Genomic DNA, 17,624 nt, shown 5'->3' with positions numbered 1-17,624 from the left:
CATTCCATTAAGCCAGAACTTCTTTGTCAGGCTTATTTAGAATGAAGACTTTGTGAAGTCGGGTTCTAGTTACAGTAAGCGTTTTATATCCACAGAACTGAGGAGCTTGTACCTCAGAGCTTGTACTCTGCTTGACTAGAACTCGTAAATCAGAGTTTCAGGCTTCCACCTAGGTAAAACCAAAGAAAACACTGTGCCCCAAGTTGGACTGCCTACTTGGGATGTCAGGAAGGTCTTTCAGCCCCAAGTTTAGCATGTGATATCAAATCAATATGGCTGCTCACAGCACCACAATAACGTAGCACCTCTGGATTAGTTTAGCTGGATTAAGTTGTCTGAGGGGGGGCACAGATGCATGTCTCTCTTACAATTCTCAGGTTGGGCATTCAGTTTTTGTCTTTGCATGCACAGAGTTTGCTTGTTCTATTTGTGCTTCAGGGATTTCCTTGGGGGTACTCTAGTTTTCTCTCCCAGTCCAAAGACATGTGTTGTAGGCTGATTGGCATTTCTACAAGAGTCGTAGTGTTGTGCCATGTGATGGGTTGTCATGCAAATACAGCATGTCTGCTGCTTTGTGCCCCCAAACCCCTGGGATAGGCTCCAGGTTCTCTGTGACCCTGTGTGGGACAATCGGTTTAGAAAATGGATGGATGGATGGATGGATGTTGACTGAGATAACAGCACCCTTTCTGTTTTTTTTTTTTGGAAAGGGCAGATATAACAAAAATCCAAATCATGCAAACTGTAGTCACATCAGCTGTTCAAAAATTACTAACACGAATGATACGGAAGCCTGGAGACACCAGCAAAAGTTTCCTTTCCAACAGTGTACTGCTCACAAACTGTGTGTGATTTTAATCATGTTTAAGTTGAACGTTCGTGCTGACAGACTTTCTGTCTTAGTAACCAGTCTGGCAACAGCTTTGAAGAAATGACAAATCCAGGATCACCATTTTGCTGTGATAAAAAGTTAAATATGGGATAGTATACTTGCTGCTTCCTGTTTAACAACCTTTAATAAGGTTTATTGTCAACTTAAACAAAATTTCAAGGTGTTTATCTGTAGGTCCCTTTTTTTTTATCTAGATGGTTTTGTTCTATTTGCATAACCCGACATCTTCTATCTGGTACATTTTCACCAGACTGCCACAAGCTGCAGACTTGAAAGGGAAACCTTTACGGTTCGACCTCTATATGGCCAGTACTGTTTTTTACACATGCATATTTGAAACTGGTTAAGCCAGTCAGCTACCATAAGCTATTATGGGAATCTTCCTTTATGGATACAGATTGCAATGCTGGTAAAATGGCACTTTGCGACACACAGCTAATGGCCAAATATACATTTCCATGTTGTGCAGACAGTTTCATATATAATTTTTTTTGTTTAAATTGTGCCCATGCTTTCCTAAAGAAGTGCTCCATTTTACATTCACAGAGTTGGTTGGTTTTATGGTTATTATAAAGAATTGTTGCTTAAATAATATATTGTATAGCTTAAAAAATTTGATGGTTTTTTGAGGGTGGGTGGTTATTTTCTGACTGAGGTTCTCAAATGTTGTCAGGAAACTACAGAGTTACTCATGGCTGGGTAATCTGCTTTCACTGGGAGTTTGCTTAGTATGAATTCTAATATTTTGGTGTTTTTCTACTTGTTTTTTCACTAGGTTCATAGCCTTGTGGAATCGGATGTACAGTGCTGAATTTGGGCAGCATAGCACTCTTCAATCATCAGACCTACACTGAATCATCTCTATCCCCTAGGCTCTCTTACAGAAGAGGGCAGAGAGGCAACACTGTCCCAGTAACGTTGATCAAGACACCATGACGACTTCGTCCTTGCGCCGCTCTGTAAAAAACATAGTAAACAACTACACAGAGGCGGAGATCAAAGTGCGAGAGGCGACCTCGAATGACCCATGGGGTCCTTCCGGTTCACTCATGATGGAGATCGCCGAGCTGACTTTCAATGTGGTGGCCTTCGCCGAGGTTATGGGTATCATCTGGAAGCGCATGAATGACCATGGCAAGAACTGGCGTCACGTTTACAAGGCCCTGACGCTGTTGGATTATCTAGTGAAGACTGGCTCAGAGCGCGTGGCTCAGCAATGCAAGGAGAACATCCATGCAATCCAGACACTCCGGGACTTCCAGTACATAGACCGTGATGGCCAGGACCTGGGTGTGAATGTGCGTGAGAAGGCCAAGCAGCTAGTTTCTTTGCTCCAAGACAAGGAGAAACTGAAGCAAGAGAGGAGCCAGGCTCAGACGACACGTGAACGCACAGCCCATACCGGTAGTGTTATGGCATACAGCTCCATGCCTCCACCCTACTCTGGAAGCCGTACCAGCCAACCCAGCATGGCGGCCGTCTATGGGGACACGTATACCCGCTCTCGAGGCTCACCTTCCTCCTACAACTGTGAGTAAGAGACACTATGAATAGATTTGTAGTGAGTAATCACACATGCATGTCACTATGTCTTGTTTACTTTTATCAGGAAGTAGGAAACTCTGCTTTGTGAAGCTCTAACGCAGGGCTGGGCAGCTCAGGCACTGACAACCACACACCAAGTTTAGGTTAATACACCTTCATCAACAAAGCATGGTGTGATCACTGACCCATGTGTCACAGCAAATATGTTGGAGCAGCACAAGTATATGATAAGCATCCTTGGTCTTTATTTACTGACTTCACATTAGTCATATTTAGTGTGTCGGATTTCATAGACATTCTTTCGAGATCACAGAAGAAAAAAATTTGAGGGGAAAAAATCAGCTCAATATTTGGCATTTCCCTTTATAGGAAAAAACAGGGTGGTGTAGTGCAGAAGCTGCTGCCGACAGGAGGTGGATTATATTCCCTTTATAGTTTTTATTTATTAATGCTTCACCCTGTTGTGGAACGTGTGGAACGAATGCATTAATATAAGGCTAGCATTTGAACTACTGCCAGATTTACAGAGCTGCTGTTATATAACTAAAATTAATCAACACTTTCTGAACAATCTTGATTCGAGAATTCAACATTTACAAATACAAGACTGTTTCAAGCCTCTTCTGTATCCACCAAGTCTGTTTTTTCCTGGCATGTCTGTTCTATGCCAGATCTCACTCACTGCCTTCTTTAGATCAGGCCTCGAGAGCCTCATGGCATAGCGGCCAAGCAGCAAAGCTGTGACTAAATGCATTGGTTCCTTATAAAATTTTCCCATTATGTCTTGATTGTTTTTTCTGCAGGAAACACCTACATTTAATTATTACTAATTATTTTGTAAATAAACCAATGCACATCATCCTTTTTAACAATCATCATCTTTATTTAACAATACAGTAGACAACATTGTAACAAATGACCACTGTAAATAGGGTAGGACTAAAAGGAAAAATAATACAAAAGTGACCTTGATACTAGAAGTGCAGAAATTACCTGGACTTTTATTGTTTGTTTTTATTTCCTTCTCAAATTGAACCTGAATATAGATTCTTTTGGTTTCTCCTCTTGCTGTGGTGAGCACGAGTTTCAGCAGTGTTTCAGCAGTACCTTCAACTGCATTCTTTCCATAGAGATAACTCAGAAGTATTGGCACCCTTGAGTAAAAATCAGTAACACATGCACATTTTGAGCTTAGACTTCTAATCTTTAGAAGTGAAGACGTTAGATTTAAAATGATCAGAACCCTGATGTCAGATACGTAGTGAAGCTTCGGCTAGAGAGAATGGTTAGAAGGTTCATGCTGATTTTGTATCCAGGCAGACGTTCATTTGGATGCATATTTGAGGGTATTATTATGAGATTTCTGTCTACAGATGAATCCTAACCACATGTTGGAGGCAACAGTATAATTTATGACACAACCCAGCCCCAAAGCTTCAACGGTTCACCATATGTTACAGGAGGCTTTTCCTTGTGTACAGTTTTGCTGATGGTGTTTGCTTTCTGTCTCATCCGAACAAAAACGTCTGATTTTCACTTTTCGCAGTATTTTTGTATACTTTATAAAGAGTGATTATATTTCTTAGACTCTCAGTCCATGGGAGATTTTTGCATGAGAAGCTCTTTCTGAGCTGTGATTGCACTGGTGTCTTGGATGTGCAATGCTTGCATGTCAGTCATGAGCTTATCTGATATTTAGTAGCACGTCTGTTCAATTTTTTTCCACTATACATGCCAGTGAGCCAGGAAGGCACTGTGTATGTATGTGTGTATAGGGCATTACAGTCAGAGCCCATCAGAGTAGTCGTTCTGAGCCATTGGGTTTTTCTGCTCGATTTCATTCTTTGCATACTTTGTAGAACATGATCCTAGAACCGGATGACCTCGTTTCCAAAGGAGCAGCTAGTTTCACAATCTACTCCACTGGATTTTCCAGATTTGCCACACATTTTGTGACCTAACAGAAAAAAGGTGGTGGGCTGTAATGTTCAGGATACATGTTCAAGAACTATATTCATGGACAGTACAGAAAGAGCTTGTGATGCTTTTTCCACCCCTCCGGCAAAGAAATAATGGGTTAAAGTTTGACAGGAGCGATAGCATTTTCCTTTCAATTAGTAACCTGTTCCATTAATAGCAACTAGAATTAGCCTCCTTTCCAAGGAAACAGAATGGCTATGATGCTATGATTGTATACAGGCCAAGAGTGTACTGTCATGTACCACACAGAGCTAAAAAACAAATTTGATTTCCTATTTCTCTGTTTTTTTCCTTATCTTAGTACACACCAGTCTTTCAACACCATGCAGCCACTTCTTGCCATTCAACTTTTCCCCATACTGTTGTGCTCTAGTAAATTCCCCTCTTTAGAGTTTCTGTGAAGATGTGAAAGATGATAAGCAGGAACAACATATGAATACACGCTATCATTCAGTCAGCCAGTCATGTCTTAGCAGCTCATTGCATAAATGCATGCATAGACAGTTCCAGAGTTTCAGTTACAGTAATGTTTACATCAAACATCAGAATAAGGAAAAGCATGTGATCTCAGGGACTTTGACTGTGTTTGTACCAGATGGCCTGATCTACGTATTTAAGAATATGCTGATTTTCAGGGATTTTTCCCACATAGTACAGAGTTTACACAGAATGATGTGAAAAACTAAAAAACATCCAGTTCTCCAGATGGAAATGGAAGTGGAAATGGAAGGCTACAGTACAGTTTTAAGTCTTTTATTTATTTTTTTTAGTTGATAGGTTTAAAAATATTGCCTTAAATTGGTTGGGGATTAAACATGGGGATAACACTCTACTCTACAGGTATACTCCTCTGGCAGCTGCACTGGCTTTTGGCTTTAAGACCCTCTTTGCCAGCCTTGCCACGTTTAGTACCACCCAAATGTGTGTTTGTGGAGCTTGTACAGAGAATAACAACCAACACTCCCTACACACACACACACATAACTACTGCACCTCAAACTGCCCTACACAGGCACCCCATTGTTCCTACCAGAGTGAGTGAGGCACCCGGGCATGGAGCCGCACTCATTTGGGTGCTCGCTACAAACTTAATATGCAGACCCAGTCACTGCTATACTGTCTCTCAATACCATGACTTTCTGATAGAGAAATTCAAATGTTTTTCTATACATTCTCCATCTATCTCTCTCTCCTTTCTCCCAGTGTCCACTCCACCCGCTAATCTGGCCCCAGAGCTGGAGCAGGCACGGCCACAGACCAGTGGTGAGGAAGAGTTACAACTGCAGCTGGCGTTGGCCATGAGCCGAGAGGAGAGCGAAAGGGTGAGGATCACATACAGAGCTCATACTTTCTCTTTCTCTTTCTGCCTAATACAGTCTGCTAATGGGAGAGATAATAACAATGTAAGATTATCATCATAAAGCAACCCCAGACATCCTAAATACAAAATCCATTCTATTTGCTATAATGAGTTATATAATAAAAACTGGCAGGACCAGCACTACAGACACAGTAACACAGAATGCATGGAATACTTGCATTTATGTAAAGACTAGAATTGGACACCATTTGGTTACTTGCATGTTTAAACTATAGAATGGAAGTATGTTCAATTTTTTAAGAAAGTGCACTGTTGCAGAACATTTTCAGGTTGAGGTCACAATTGTTTATCACTATAAGTTACAAAGTCTAAGCAAGATTTGAGAATCTGGCTCTTGATGAGACAGATGTTGAACAGCTGCTGCCAAAAGACACTGATATTGATTACATCATTGTTTTTTTTTATCACCCAACAATCCTCAGAAGTAAGATCATGCACTTTCAGGATGTTAGTTTCAAGCTGTGTTATTCTTCTGCTAAACGATAGATCAAATACTTAATCCTTTAAGCTATTGACGTTGCGCATTCTTACTTTTGTGGGCTGATTTAAGTTTCTAGATATCGTTCACATAAGCTTTTTTCACAACAATTTGTGAAAATGTAGTTAGTTCAGAAAAACTGTCACATAATGAGACTCTATGTTTCAGATCGTATAACTGGTGATTAGTAACTGATTTCTATGTGCAGATTACAACTTTAAATCACATTTATTTCATTCTACACAGCTGCATTAAAATTTGTTCAGTTTTGTTTTATATCATATTTGTTTCATATTTATATTGTTATTGGAAGATTTGATGCATGTTGTGCTTAGGAGGTGTTCTTTCACCGGTTAGTCATCTTTTCGAAGATTTCAGCTCTTTGCCTTTTATGGAGATTTGTGGGCGTGGCTAACAGTAAGTCAGCTGTGCTGGGAATACATCTGGTCATTTATGCGGTTTAATACAGTTTGGCCTACACATGTATTTCCACACAACTTTACTAGATGGTTTACTAGACTAGACTAGTTTACTAGACTAAAGATAGGCCTGTGTTATAAAAAAGCCCCAAAATCCCTAAACACATTACAATATTTTACTATACATATGCAATACAATATTTCTTAATACTAAACTAATGCTGTAGGCAAATCAGTATATCAGATAATTACTTAAAGATTAAGGAGTTTAGTTCATTATTACATCCATTAGTATTTATTAACTTTTTTCTATGAGTGCAGGGCTTTTTTATCCTGCATTTATAATTGAAACAGAGTAGATGTCTATATGTTTTCCTCCCTATTTTGTTTTCTGAAAATCTCATATACTGTAGCCACAGGCTAGGTATTAATTTGCATCTATACTGGCTTATACATGCAGCTAATATATCAGTGCACTATGAATGTCTGAAGGTGTTAAATGTATACAGATGCACTTTCAAATAATGAGCTTAGAAGCTTAGCAGTTCACAAGTCCAAATGATCTGACACTGTGTTTGTTAGCATGCACTAAGCGAGCATTAGGCTCTGGATTTTGCTGGATTGAAAATGCTTGAATGGACTGGAGCATTGATTCAGTGCTCATGTGTCAGCTCCGTGAGAGCATACTGACAGAGTAAATGATATCGGTGTATGTGTGTGCGTGTGTGTCTTTAAGTGCTATCTGGCTTTAAGTCTTACTTTTAGGTGCTAAAAAATATCTGTCTATACATATTTATATTTTTAACCCTTTCTCTGCTGCAATTTGAGTTCATCTCTGATATTACTTCTGACTATTTAGGAAATATCTTAATAAATAAATATATTTGTATAGTTGTTTGAGTTTACTTGTGAGGATATTTTTTGCTTCCAGCAAGGTTCAGGGTATTTCCAAAACATTTTAAAAAGCCTAGCAAACAGGAAAATGATCAGATGACTAAAGCATGAAGCAAAAATGAAAACAGTGTCTCTTATTCAAAATACAATCCAAAACAGAGGTCATAAAGAATATTACTTTTGTAACTGATTACTGTGGCAGACTTCTGAGTGAATTGTGATGAATGAATTATGCAGAGTATGATCAGGTACATAAATAGGGTAAAAACAATATCATGTTGGCTTTAATGACTGTGCTGTAAATAATTCACGAGTTGCTGGAGGTGAGGTTGTGGCATGAAAATGGTGTCATCGGTTCTTGGTTCCACTGTTGGTGGAAAAAGGTTTGTGTCACAACATTTATGGTTTAACCATAGAGTTTACATATAATTTTGTTACATCGATATTAGAGAAACCGTAGAATACATATAAATCAATTAGTTAACTTGTCACGAGTCAAGTTGTTGAAGAGAAATTAGTCACTGTAGCTTGGCACACATCTGATGACTTACCCATTTCCTTTAGCCACATCCTCCTGTGGATATCGATGAACAGACACAACTCCAGATTGCAATGAGCCTCAGCAAGGAGGAGGCCCAAAAGGTACTGCACTGCCAGTACTGACTGCTTCTTAACCTCCCCTGTGCTCAAACAGCCCAATGCCGCACTGTGTCACTGACATGTCTGTGTCTTTGTGGTTCATGCTGCATGTGTGTTGGCTTTTCCGTGAATGTTATTGGAGCATGCATGTCTCTGTGCTTCACTAACCAGTAGGTGTTGCATCTCTCTCTCTGATTAATGGGAAGAGATCTGTTATTGATAAAGGGCCTGACCTGTCCATGCATGCATGACAGAGTCACCAATAGTTTTGTCATAAGCTAATGGTCTTCTCCATATCTTTTTGAAGAAGCCCCCTCCTGCTGCTTCTCTGGACATGGACGAAGAGACACAGCTCCAGATTGCTCTGAACCTCAGTAAGGAGGAACATCAGCAGGTATGAGCTCTATTTGGACATACAGTGAGGAGAAAATAAGTATAATTAAAGAAAAATATAACTCTGGAAAGAATTCAGCTTAGAGAAAGAGTTTGATCTCAGGAACACCATACGCACAGTAAAAGTATGTAGGTGGGAGCTGATATGGAGCTGCTTCTTTGCATTCAGTACTGGGGCATTACAGGTCATTGATGAAAACATGACTGGAGAGATTTATTAGAGAAGATTTCATTTTATCTACTAAGATGCTGTATCTGTGGAGGAGAGGTATGTTTCAACATCACAAGAACTCCAAACATACTGTAGAGACAAACTAACTCAAGATCTTACACTGCCCTAACCACTTCCCTGACCTGATTCTTTTAAAAAAATTTTGAGGATTTTTAAAATACAAGTCCACTAGAGAGTCCCTTATAACCATGGGTAACTGAAGATGATTAGGCAAGAAGAATGGACCAAGAGTGAACCACAATACTGATTTCTGCTCACGGTAGATGCCTAGAAGCTGTAACTAATAATAAGTAACTAATACTGTTAATGATTTTTCCTTATCAACTTCAGATTTTAAGCCTATCTTTTTATACTTATGTAAGATTTTTTTTTGCATTATCCACATTCAGGAAACTTCTAGTTCTGTACAGCAAACGCATTGAAACTGGTGCTTTTTAACCTATTTATATTTTCTCTTTTTTTCATATTTAAGTTCTTGTATCAGAATTGGCAGGCATGTTGTGTGTACAAAATTCAGAACAATGACTGCACTTGACATGTCTTTTGTGTCCATGTGTCTTCTGTGGGTTGCCAGGAGGAGCGAAGTCGCCAGGGAGATGAATCGTTGCTCCAGAAAGCTCTTGAAGAGAGTAAACGAGAAATGGAAGCCAAAGCAGGCGGGGTATGAACCAACAACAGTTAGCCATTTACCTTGATCATTGACCATCACTCATTACTTCCATACAGTTATCTAACAGTACCATCCATCTATACCTAGAGAATAAATGTATAATGGGCTATAAATTAGTGCTATTAAATATTAAACCTTCTCTAAACCATACCTGGCTCTGCAGTTACTGAATGGCCCCTTTTTTCATACAACCACAAGAATGCAGAGCAGTGAGGAATGACCTATAAAAATATCTCTTGTCTAAAAGTGCTACTTTCTCCCCCCTGGCAGTCTGCCATGTTGGATCTCATGGATATTTTTGCTCCGGCCTCTCAAGCGCCACCAAGTGACAAACCATGGGATTCGTCTGGAGCTGGAGGTCACACGCAGGCTGCGGGACCTTTGAGGGTTGACCCGTGGGATTCTCTGGGTAATGTTCTCCACATACTCATTACCATACATTCTCTAATCTTGATTAAAGAGTAAAAAAAGACATCCCCTTGACTACTAGGCTTGATGAATGATGATAACTGAATTGTACTTAAATGATTATCCTTTGTATCATGAATGAATTTCTCACACTTAATGGTAACCTTTTTATAGTAATTCAGTTACAGTCTGTTAAAGAGTCTGAGCATTTGGATCCTTAAATTGTATCCTGTGTATTATAATTTTTTATATGATGAATAAATATGTAGGGGTTAACAACACCAGCTGAGGTGAAAATACATTCACATGGAGTATTTGTACCACCCATACACAATTCATAGTTTCTTTCCTAATTAGTTAAATTGTTGGTTGCAGTTTAATAACATTTATTTTATCAGTACTGATTACAAATAAATGTTTAACAGCACTGATTGTTCACAAACTTTTACTTTAGCGGTAAATGATTTTTCATGAACCCAGTTTATAACAACCCTAATCCTAACCCAAGTTTTCACTATGAAGAAGGCGCTGCCCACTGATTTATCCTTGGATGTAGGCTCTTCTGTTTCCTTCTGCCAAGTGACAAACTTTGAAATCTTGTTAAGAGATTAGTCAATTTTATCTAAATTATTTCAGGTTTAACCAAGTCTTTTTATTTAATCATTCTCATTTGAGGAATCTGTGCTCTGTCAAAATCACTTGAAAAGAAAATTTCCAACAAGGAAAGCCATAAGCCTTGATGAGAGTGCAAATATTAACAGCTGATCTACTAGAATAAAACATATATCTATAATTGGCCCAAAATGACTAATAGTGACTAAACATTTTTGGCAAATAACACGTAATAATGAAAAATGTTATGAAAACTGTGATGTAAATGATGTAGCTTCAGTAATCCCAACAAAATCTTTTTAAACCACAGGGTGAAAAGGTATGGTAGGTTGTTCTTCTGAGTCTACATTTGAGGACAATGGTGCTGTCATTAAACAAAGCATATTTCAAGGAACCATAAAATACTCTATTAGAATATCTCAGGGCCATGTTTTCAAACAGAGCCAAGCTCCTCAGCTCGAGGTCCTGGCAGCTCCTGGGCAGCACCTTCCAGTCTTCACTCTCAGCCCTGGGACCATCAGTCACGTCCTCCTGACCCATGGGAAGCTCCTCAGAACGCCACCAGTCCTGTTCCCTCAAGTCAGTCTTGGCTCCCAACTGCTGCCCCTGGTATAAACAAGTCGCTTTGTTAATCAAAATAAATATCATGAGTTACATCTCCACACACATATGTATGTAATTATCTGTATGTATATATGTGCCTTTGTTTTATCAGCCAAAGGAATAGATCCTTTCTCTCCTCTAACAGCAGACAAAAAAAGGTCTGCTGTCCCAGTCAAAGGCTCATCACCACGACCTGGGAGCCCCACAGGTAATATTAGCCTTTACTTAGTAAACTAACATTCATTTGCTCATGATCATGTTTTGTATTCATTTTATTGTAACTGTCATTTTTTTTAGATGGAGATCTTTTTGATGATGCCATGGATGGAGGTCAGGTGCACGTGAATGGCCGTAGTGAGGGAAGTCCAGAGTTATTTGACCTATCTCGTTTGGGAGAAAGTTTAGCAGAGCCAATGCCTCGGACCTGTGGCACTCCGGAAGCGTTCCTGGGCGCCGCAGGGGCCTCGCTCGTCAATCTCGACTCCTTGATTCCGCCGAATAACGCTCCTAAAAACTTAAACCCGTTTTTAACAGGTAAGACCAAGCAGATTTTTCACCACACACTAAGATTGGAATTATGGATGTTTCCATTCAAAGGTTTCATGAACTACAACATGAACAACATTACCTTTAATGCTTAACCTATTGCTGATCAGTTTTATTGGCTGTATTTCACACTGGTGCTTCACGTCATCACTTTTAACTAGCGACTAAATAAGCCTGAACAGGTCATTTATTTCAGATGGTGAAGGTTTGGTTGTAGAACTATGGAGAACTTTGTTTTTTTTCCTCTATATTGATTACTTCTCCTACAATGACTTTGTTCAGTCCAATAAAAATACTTTTATATAAATGAATATAAATACCCGTTTAAACACCAATGAAACACCAGTCCCTTCTCCAATACCAACTGCTACTAGTCATTCAGCTTGACCTGGATGATTGAAAATCATAAACAACTACTGTTATGTTGGATATTCAGGACCATGTCAAAACACTAAGAGACAGGAAGAGACTGGAACACTGACTTGATGCATCATCTATTCCACAATTTATGCTACTGTCTTGCTTTTATCCCTACCTCAATTGTATGGGACTTTTTTTTACTGTAAAGTTGCATGGAATCCCTGATGTTGTTTCTCATTCTTACTTCCTTTAGGTCTGAGTGCTCCTTCCGTCACAAATCCATTCCAAAGCGAGCAGCCACGTCTCACACTCAATCAGATGCGTCCTAGCTCCACGTCCGCTGCTCCCAACTCGCTGCAATACAGCACCTCTCTGCCTCTGCCTGCGAGCAATCAGCCTTTATCCTTGCCTAGCTCCTTCACCCAGCCTTCAGAGGGACACCTTAACATGCCTGGGAACCTGCCTCAACCACTGCTCCCCCTGTCATCCACTTCCACACAAGGACAGCCAGATCAGAGTCAGAACCCTTTCCTCTGAGACCTGGCTTGAGCAGAGCTTCATGTGCCCTGAATGTAAGCTTGCTGGCTTGAGTAACAATGCTTATAACAGAGTGAAGAATTAACTGCAGACTTGGATCTAAACTGGAATATAGTCCAAATTAATGACACCACTGTTTTATACTTGCTAACTGTTTTCAGAGCTCTTTGCAATTGCTACTTATCCTCTTGTATCCATCTGAACTACAGAACCAATGTGTCTTTATAATCATATAAGCAAATAGCCCACATTTCTTTCATTTATTTTTCTTTCTTTTTTTTTTTTTTTAAATACTGGACCATGACCTACTCTGTAATGTACAGTAACTTTACAACTGTTTCACCAAGCTCTCTAGACATGCTTTAGTAATACTTCTTTAAGTATTACATACACCCTGGTGACTTCCTGTTCCATTTTCCTGCTTCATTATTCATTACATATGACTGATATTGATGAGCAGAACAGCATGGAAGCTAGCCAACAGCCCCATCTGGATAATGAAGCTCATTCATTCGGTCAAGGATGTCTAATCAGTGTACCAGATATATAACACCAGGCCACAATCTGTTTTTCTCTTGAACCATCAATGAAATTGGCTGCTAAGTGAACACACTTCTTGAAGGGAATGAATTTACTGTGTGTGGAATGATGACCTACTAACAGAATGTGTGAATAAGAGACTGTTATGGAAATATAAAAACATTTCTCCTCAAATATAGCAATGGAAATTGCTGTCAACTAATGTATGATTATTTTTCTTCATGGTTGTGCTCCGTGAGTTGCATCCCTTAATGCATGAGTAATTAAAACATTTTTTTAAAAATATTTTATTCAAAACAAAAAAAGCCCTAAATAAGGTGTTTTCACACTTGGCCTGAATGCTCAAGTCTCTACCCAATATCCATTCAGGTCACGTAACACAATAACACTATCTGCACCTGTATTTTTTAGTGCTTCAGATATCTGTATTCAGATTCAAACTCGATTTTTAAAGACCTGTGTGAGCACAGTGGCCATTCTTAGCACAATATATCAGTTCAGCCTCAGCTACAGTATTCCCACTTTTTTGCTTTTATTTGCATCTGCCTGTAAGGATTTCTAATTAGTAATTCTAATAAAATTTTGTTAGCATTTTAATTTATTTCCCAAAATATACACAAGCCTTGTTTAAAACACCGCACCCATGACCAGAAAGTTACTAAGAATTCTGTGAACACATCATACAGTCGCAGTTGTTCTTTGTACAGTAAGCTTTACATCTGATCATAAAAACATCTTGCTAGTGCATTTTTTTTTTGTTTACTGCATTCTGTGAGACTTTAGTCTAATGTACACCTGTAGTTTTATCTCAATCTGATGGCCTGTGGAAAACATTCGAAACATTTATTTATCTGTTCTTTCTGAATAATGCATTGGTTTTCATTCCTACACTATGGTTGGACATTGGTCAACGGTTTGGGTTAAGTCGAATGCGGCCACTGGAGGTGGACCGAAACTCTTTGGAGTTCTCGTGTGTCTCGTGTGTGTCCTTGATCAAACTATTTTCAGATCAAAAGGCCAAGTGTGAAAATTGGCGCAAACTATTTAATATTACATCAGTTTACTGTTTGCTGTGAGTCATATACAAGCATCATCACAGTCTTCACAAAGAGAACTAAATTATTCTTCTCACATCAGCAGCCACATAAGTGTGAACCATCGTAGGAAATGTTGAGCGGATTAGATCATTTCTGCTGCATTAAGCTGTCCTAACCGTGGTGTGATCCTAACCCAGATGTTTGTGTCATTATGTAAGGTTAAGTTCTGTGTGTTAGTATGTTCCTTGATCTGCTATCAGACCTGTATGTCGTCCAGGTCAGTCAGGTTGAGTAGAGTCCAGCCAGTTGAGCACATCCTGAAGGCCCTCTCCAGAGCGAGCACTGAGCTCTAAAACCGTGATTGACTGAGGTGCAGAGGCAATAATTTCATCCATCCTGAAGAGTGATTTCATTTCCTCTAGTGACATGGTGCATGGGAGTTCACTAGAAAGAGAATGAGAAAACTTTTGCAACAAGCAAGCTGCAACACTGAAATACAACCTGACTGCTTAACACTGATTCCACCGTGATTGCTCTTTCCTACATCTTTCAGCCTGTGACTTGGAAATTGAAGAATCTTGTTTATGAACAAATATTTAGATTTAAGTGTGTGATGTATACATGCAATAATGTTTGAATCAATAAGTAAATTCACTCATCAAGCCGCTTTAAACTGAGGCCTCAGTCAACAAAAATGTCTAATTTGGTAAATTGATTCCTCCTGTGCTCATCTCTAAGCTAAGAGCTACTGGGAATGAGTCCTTCAAGGATTTCACTGAGTTTTGTGATTGTTGCAGCCAAAAATACTTAATTTTGCTTTTTTCAGAATTTGCAATAAACATTTGAATAGGTGAGATTGCACACAGTTCTTCTCTTACCAATGATGACACGTGTAATTACTTTCTACGATAGCTGTAATCATGTTCGATGCATGTGAATCGAAGAGAATGTTGGAGGCATGTGTATTGTGAGGATGTCACAGGACATGTCCTGGCCCAAATTTGCTGTAATTTGAAATAATTGCAATCTCCTCTAAATATCGATGCATCACGATTGCAAAATCAAGAAATCCTGGAGGGACTTGGAAAGTAAATGATGAGGTGAAATTACACCTCACCGTTTATGTTGCAGTGAGTCAATGAGAACATGGTGGTTGTTTATTTTTACTTGAAAAGCGCAATGCTTATTAAAGAACCAGAGTCTGACCTCTTGTTGAACAGCACAAGCACAGAGGCAGAGCGGAGAGGCTCAGCCGAGAGGACACACAACAGCTGGATGCAGGAGGAGGAAATCTGTGTGATGTTGGCAGAGTCTACCATGAACTAAAGACCAAAAGCACAGTGTCATTTTTACTAAAGCATTTTGGAATGTGTGAAAAGGGTATATTCCTGTTTCAATTTGGGAAAAGGAAATTATCTGATTGTGCAGCATTTGAAAGTCATTTTTACAGTGTGGCATATTAATAAATTATGCAGTGATATTGTTGAACCAGCTGTGATATTTCCATTCTGTGTGACCACTTGCATCATTTTTTGCAATACACAACACTCACAATAACAGATGTGCAGTCCCTGAAGTAGCTGGGCCATATGGGGCCCATGCAGCCTCCTAACTCTCTCACAGTCACTCTCCTCTTCCTCAGGGTCAGATCGGTCAGGTTGGTGCCTACCTGTGCAAAAAAAAAAAAAAAAGCTCAGCTCAGCTAAACAATGCATCTGTTTGGACAATTACTAAGGTACAGTTAGACACTAACGCACATCAGTCGATGATGGCAGAAAGTATAGTAGTCACCTCAGCTCATAGATAGGTGTACATGTACATGAACAAACATTCATGTTGCCAGAACAAATCACATTAATTGAATTCCTTAAAAAAATAGATATTTGAATGAAAAAAATGTGGGGGGGGATCCATATATGACTGTTTTGCAATTGTTGACAATCCCAACCTATTTGCAAAATGATCTTTGTTGCTTAGTGTATAAAATCGATTACCAAAATAGACATACAAGTTGGGCAAAAGTTCAATTCAATTAAGTTCTATTTATTTGTATAGCATTTCTTACAATGGACTTTGTCTCAAAGCAGCTTTACAAAAGTGGAGAAACATTATTAAATTAAATTATTAAACTATTTTAGCCCTATTTTATTCCTAATGAGCAAGCCTGCGACAACGGTGGCAAGGAAAAACTCCCTGTGATGATGTGAGGAAGAAACCTTGAGAGGAACCAGGCTCAGAAGGGAACCTCGTCCTCATTTAGGTGACACTGGACACCAGTAAATAATGTATCCCTAACTAATTAATGTCCTTTCTACAACAGCAAGCAAGGTCTATTAGGTCAATGTAGTTTCTGAGTTCATTATAGGCACTAATTGCTGTCACAAGATAACAGATGTAACAGCAGATCTGTGACGGTGTGACAAAAGTGTGTTATACAAGCTCCAAGAACCATACTTCCTATGTAGTGAGTGTATATGGTGAAAGGGTCGTTATGGTCACACCACAGTTCAGTCCAGAGCTCAGCTTTTTGTCCAGAGCTCAGTGTGTCGCTTCAAATATTTTCTGTGCACACCTTGGTTTCCTCACACCTCCAAAGATCGTGCTGGTTGGAAAACTGGTGGACGGGAATGTGTGTGCATCCAGGGTGTATTCCTGCTTCACACCCTTTGTTCCCGGGATTGACACTGGATCCTCTTAGTTCCAGTGAAATGGTGGAAAGTGGACAGCTGCTCCATAAAAGAACATTCTAGACAATTTTGGGCTTCCAATGTACCACAACACATGGCTGTGATGTTCAGGTGTCCACAAACCTTTGGCCATTCATCGTAGTTCTCTTTTCATTGCCTGATCCGTATCTACTCATTCCAGCTGTATAGTGGTGGACCTGATAAAAATGGATATTTGCATTAATAATCCTCTATCATAAACAGTTAACTCACCGTGGGCAGAGTAGCGGGTGGTTCTCCTAAATCAGCAGGCTCGCCCCTCTGACACAGCTGTATTTTTAGCTTAGGAATCAACAGCATTTAGAACAATGTTAAGCTATTTAACTAACCAAATAACTAGCTAAAAGAGAGAAACGGCTTAGCGTCAGCGCGTGACGTAAATGACATATTTGCTATGCACGACAGTATGTCATTTTTAACCAAAAATATTCAACATTATCTTTTTTAAACATATAAATAAGACAACCAGGTCTAAATAGTTATCTAAATATCGTGTAGTTAACCGGCTAGTCAGCTAGCTAGCTATGTAAGGATATTTTGCAGTCGTTTTAGGAGCAGAGTCTTTCCGACGCCGGTCGCACCCAGTAACAGGCACATAACTGTTACTGGGAACTGTTACCGTTGGAGAATAATTCAAAAACACAAAATCTGTACTATTTTATGGGTAAAGCAATAAAATATTTAGGTAGCTTTTTTGATAAACAAGCGGCTGGTGGTTACCATGACAACGCC

General features: G+C 39.3%; 2 protein-coding genes across 8 annotated transcripts in view; one reads left to right on the top strand and one right to left on the bottom strand.

The window, feature by feature from the left end:
• The window catches only part of epn3a (epsin 3a), a 15,624-nt gene extending 2,492 nt beyond the window's left edge, over positions 1-13,132 (top strand). For 2 of the 6 annotated variants that reach the window (XM_058377482.1, XM_058377483.1), the window contains exons 2-11: positions 1,668-2,422; positions 5,621-5,739; positions 8,154-8,231; positions 8,536-8,622; positions 9,428-9,514; positions 9,794-9,932; positions 10,985-11,152; positions 11,259-11,354; positions 11,444-11,680; positions 12,306-13,132. In XM_058377482.1, the coding sequence (XP_058233465.1) occupies positions 1,825-2,422; positions 5,621-5,739; positions 8,154-8,231; positions 8,536-8,622; positions 9,428-9,514; positions 9,794-9,932; positions 10,985-11,152; positions 11,259-11,354; positions 11,444-11,680; positions 12,306-12,589 (1,893 nt within the window). In that variant the 5' untranslated portion in view covers positions 1,668-1,824 and the 3' untranslated portion in view covers positions 12,590-13,132. The remainder of the gene's footprint in view (positions 1-1,667; positions 2,423-5,620; positions 5,740-8,153; positions 8,232-8,535; positions 8,623-9,427; positions 9,515-9,793; positions 9,933-10,984; positions 11,153-11,258; positions 11,355-11,443; positions 11,681-12,305) is intronic. The other 4 variants (XM_058377484.1, XM_058377486.1, XM_058377488.1 and 1 more) reach the window with 4 other exon arrangements.
• On the bottom strand, positions 11,011-17,624 carry arl16 (ADP-ribosylation factor-like 16). 2 transcript variants are annotated; one of them, XM_058377490.1, is made up of 6 exons: positions 17,429-17,624; positions 17,106-17,164; positions 15,719-15,835; positions 15,373-15,488; positions 14,429-14,610; positions 11,011-11,149 (listed from the first exon to the last, which is right to left on the bottom strand). In XM_058377490.1, exons 1-5 carry the CDS (start codon positions 17,487-17,489, stop codon positions 14,445-14,447), a joined length of 519 nt encoding a protein of 172 aa, XP_058233473.1. In that variant the 5' UTR covers positions 17,490-17,624; the 3' UTR covers positions 11,011-11,149; positions 14,429-14,444. The 2 variants fall into 2 exon arrangements, with proteins under 2 accessions (XP_058233473.1, XP_058233474.1); XM_058377491.1 differs by lacking the exon at positions 11,011-11,149 and having other exon boundaries at positions 13,823-14,610.

The sequence above is a fragment of the Hemibagrus wyckioides genome, linkage group LG24 (assembly GCF_019097595.1).
Source record: "Hemibagrus wyckioides isolate EC202008001 linkage group LG24, SWU_Hwy_1.0, whole genome shotgun sequence".
Classification (NCBI taxonomy): Eukaryota; Metazoa; Chordata; class Actinopteri; order Siluriformes; family Bagridae; genus Hemibagrus; species Hemibagrus wyckioides.
The sequence above is the reverse complement of the archived record's forward strand: the minus strand, read 5'-3'. Positions and strand labels throughout refer to the sequence as shown.

Coding starts and splice junctions, on each gene's coding strand:
- arl16 (XM_058377490.1), bottom strand. CDS start 17,489: ATGTGCCTGTTACTGGGTGCGACCGGCGTCGGAAAGACTCTGCTCCTA. Junction 15,836..17,105: donor CACCCGCTACTCTGCCCACG/GTGAGTTAACTG, acceptor TTTTTTGCACAG/GTAGGCACCAACCTGACCGA. Junction 14,611..15,372: donor CTTGTGCTGTTCAACAAGAG/GTCAGACTCTGG, acceptor TTCTCTTTCTAG/TGAACTCCCATGCACCATGT.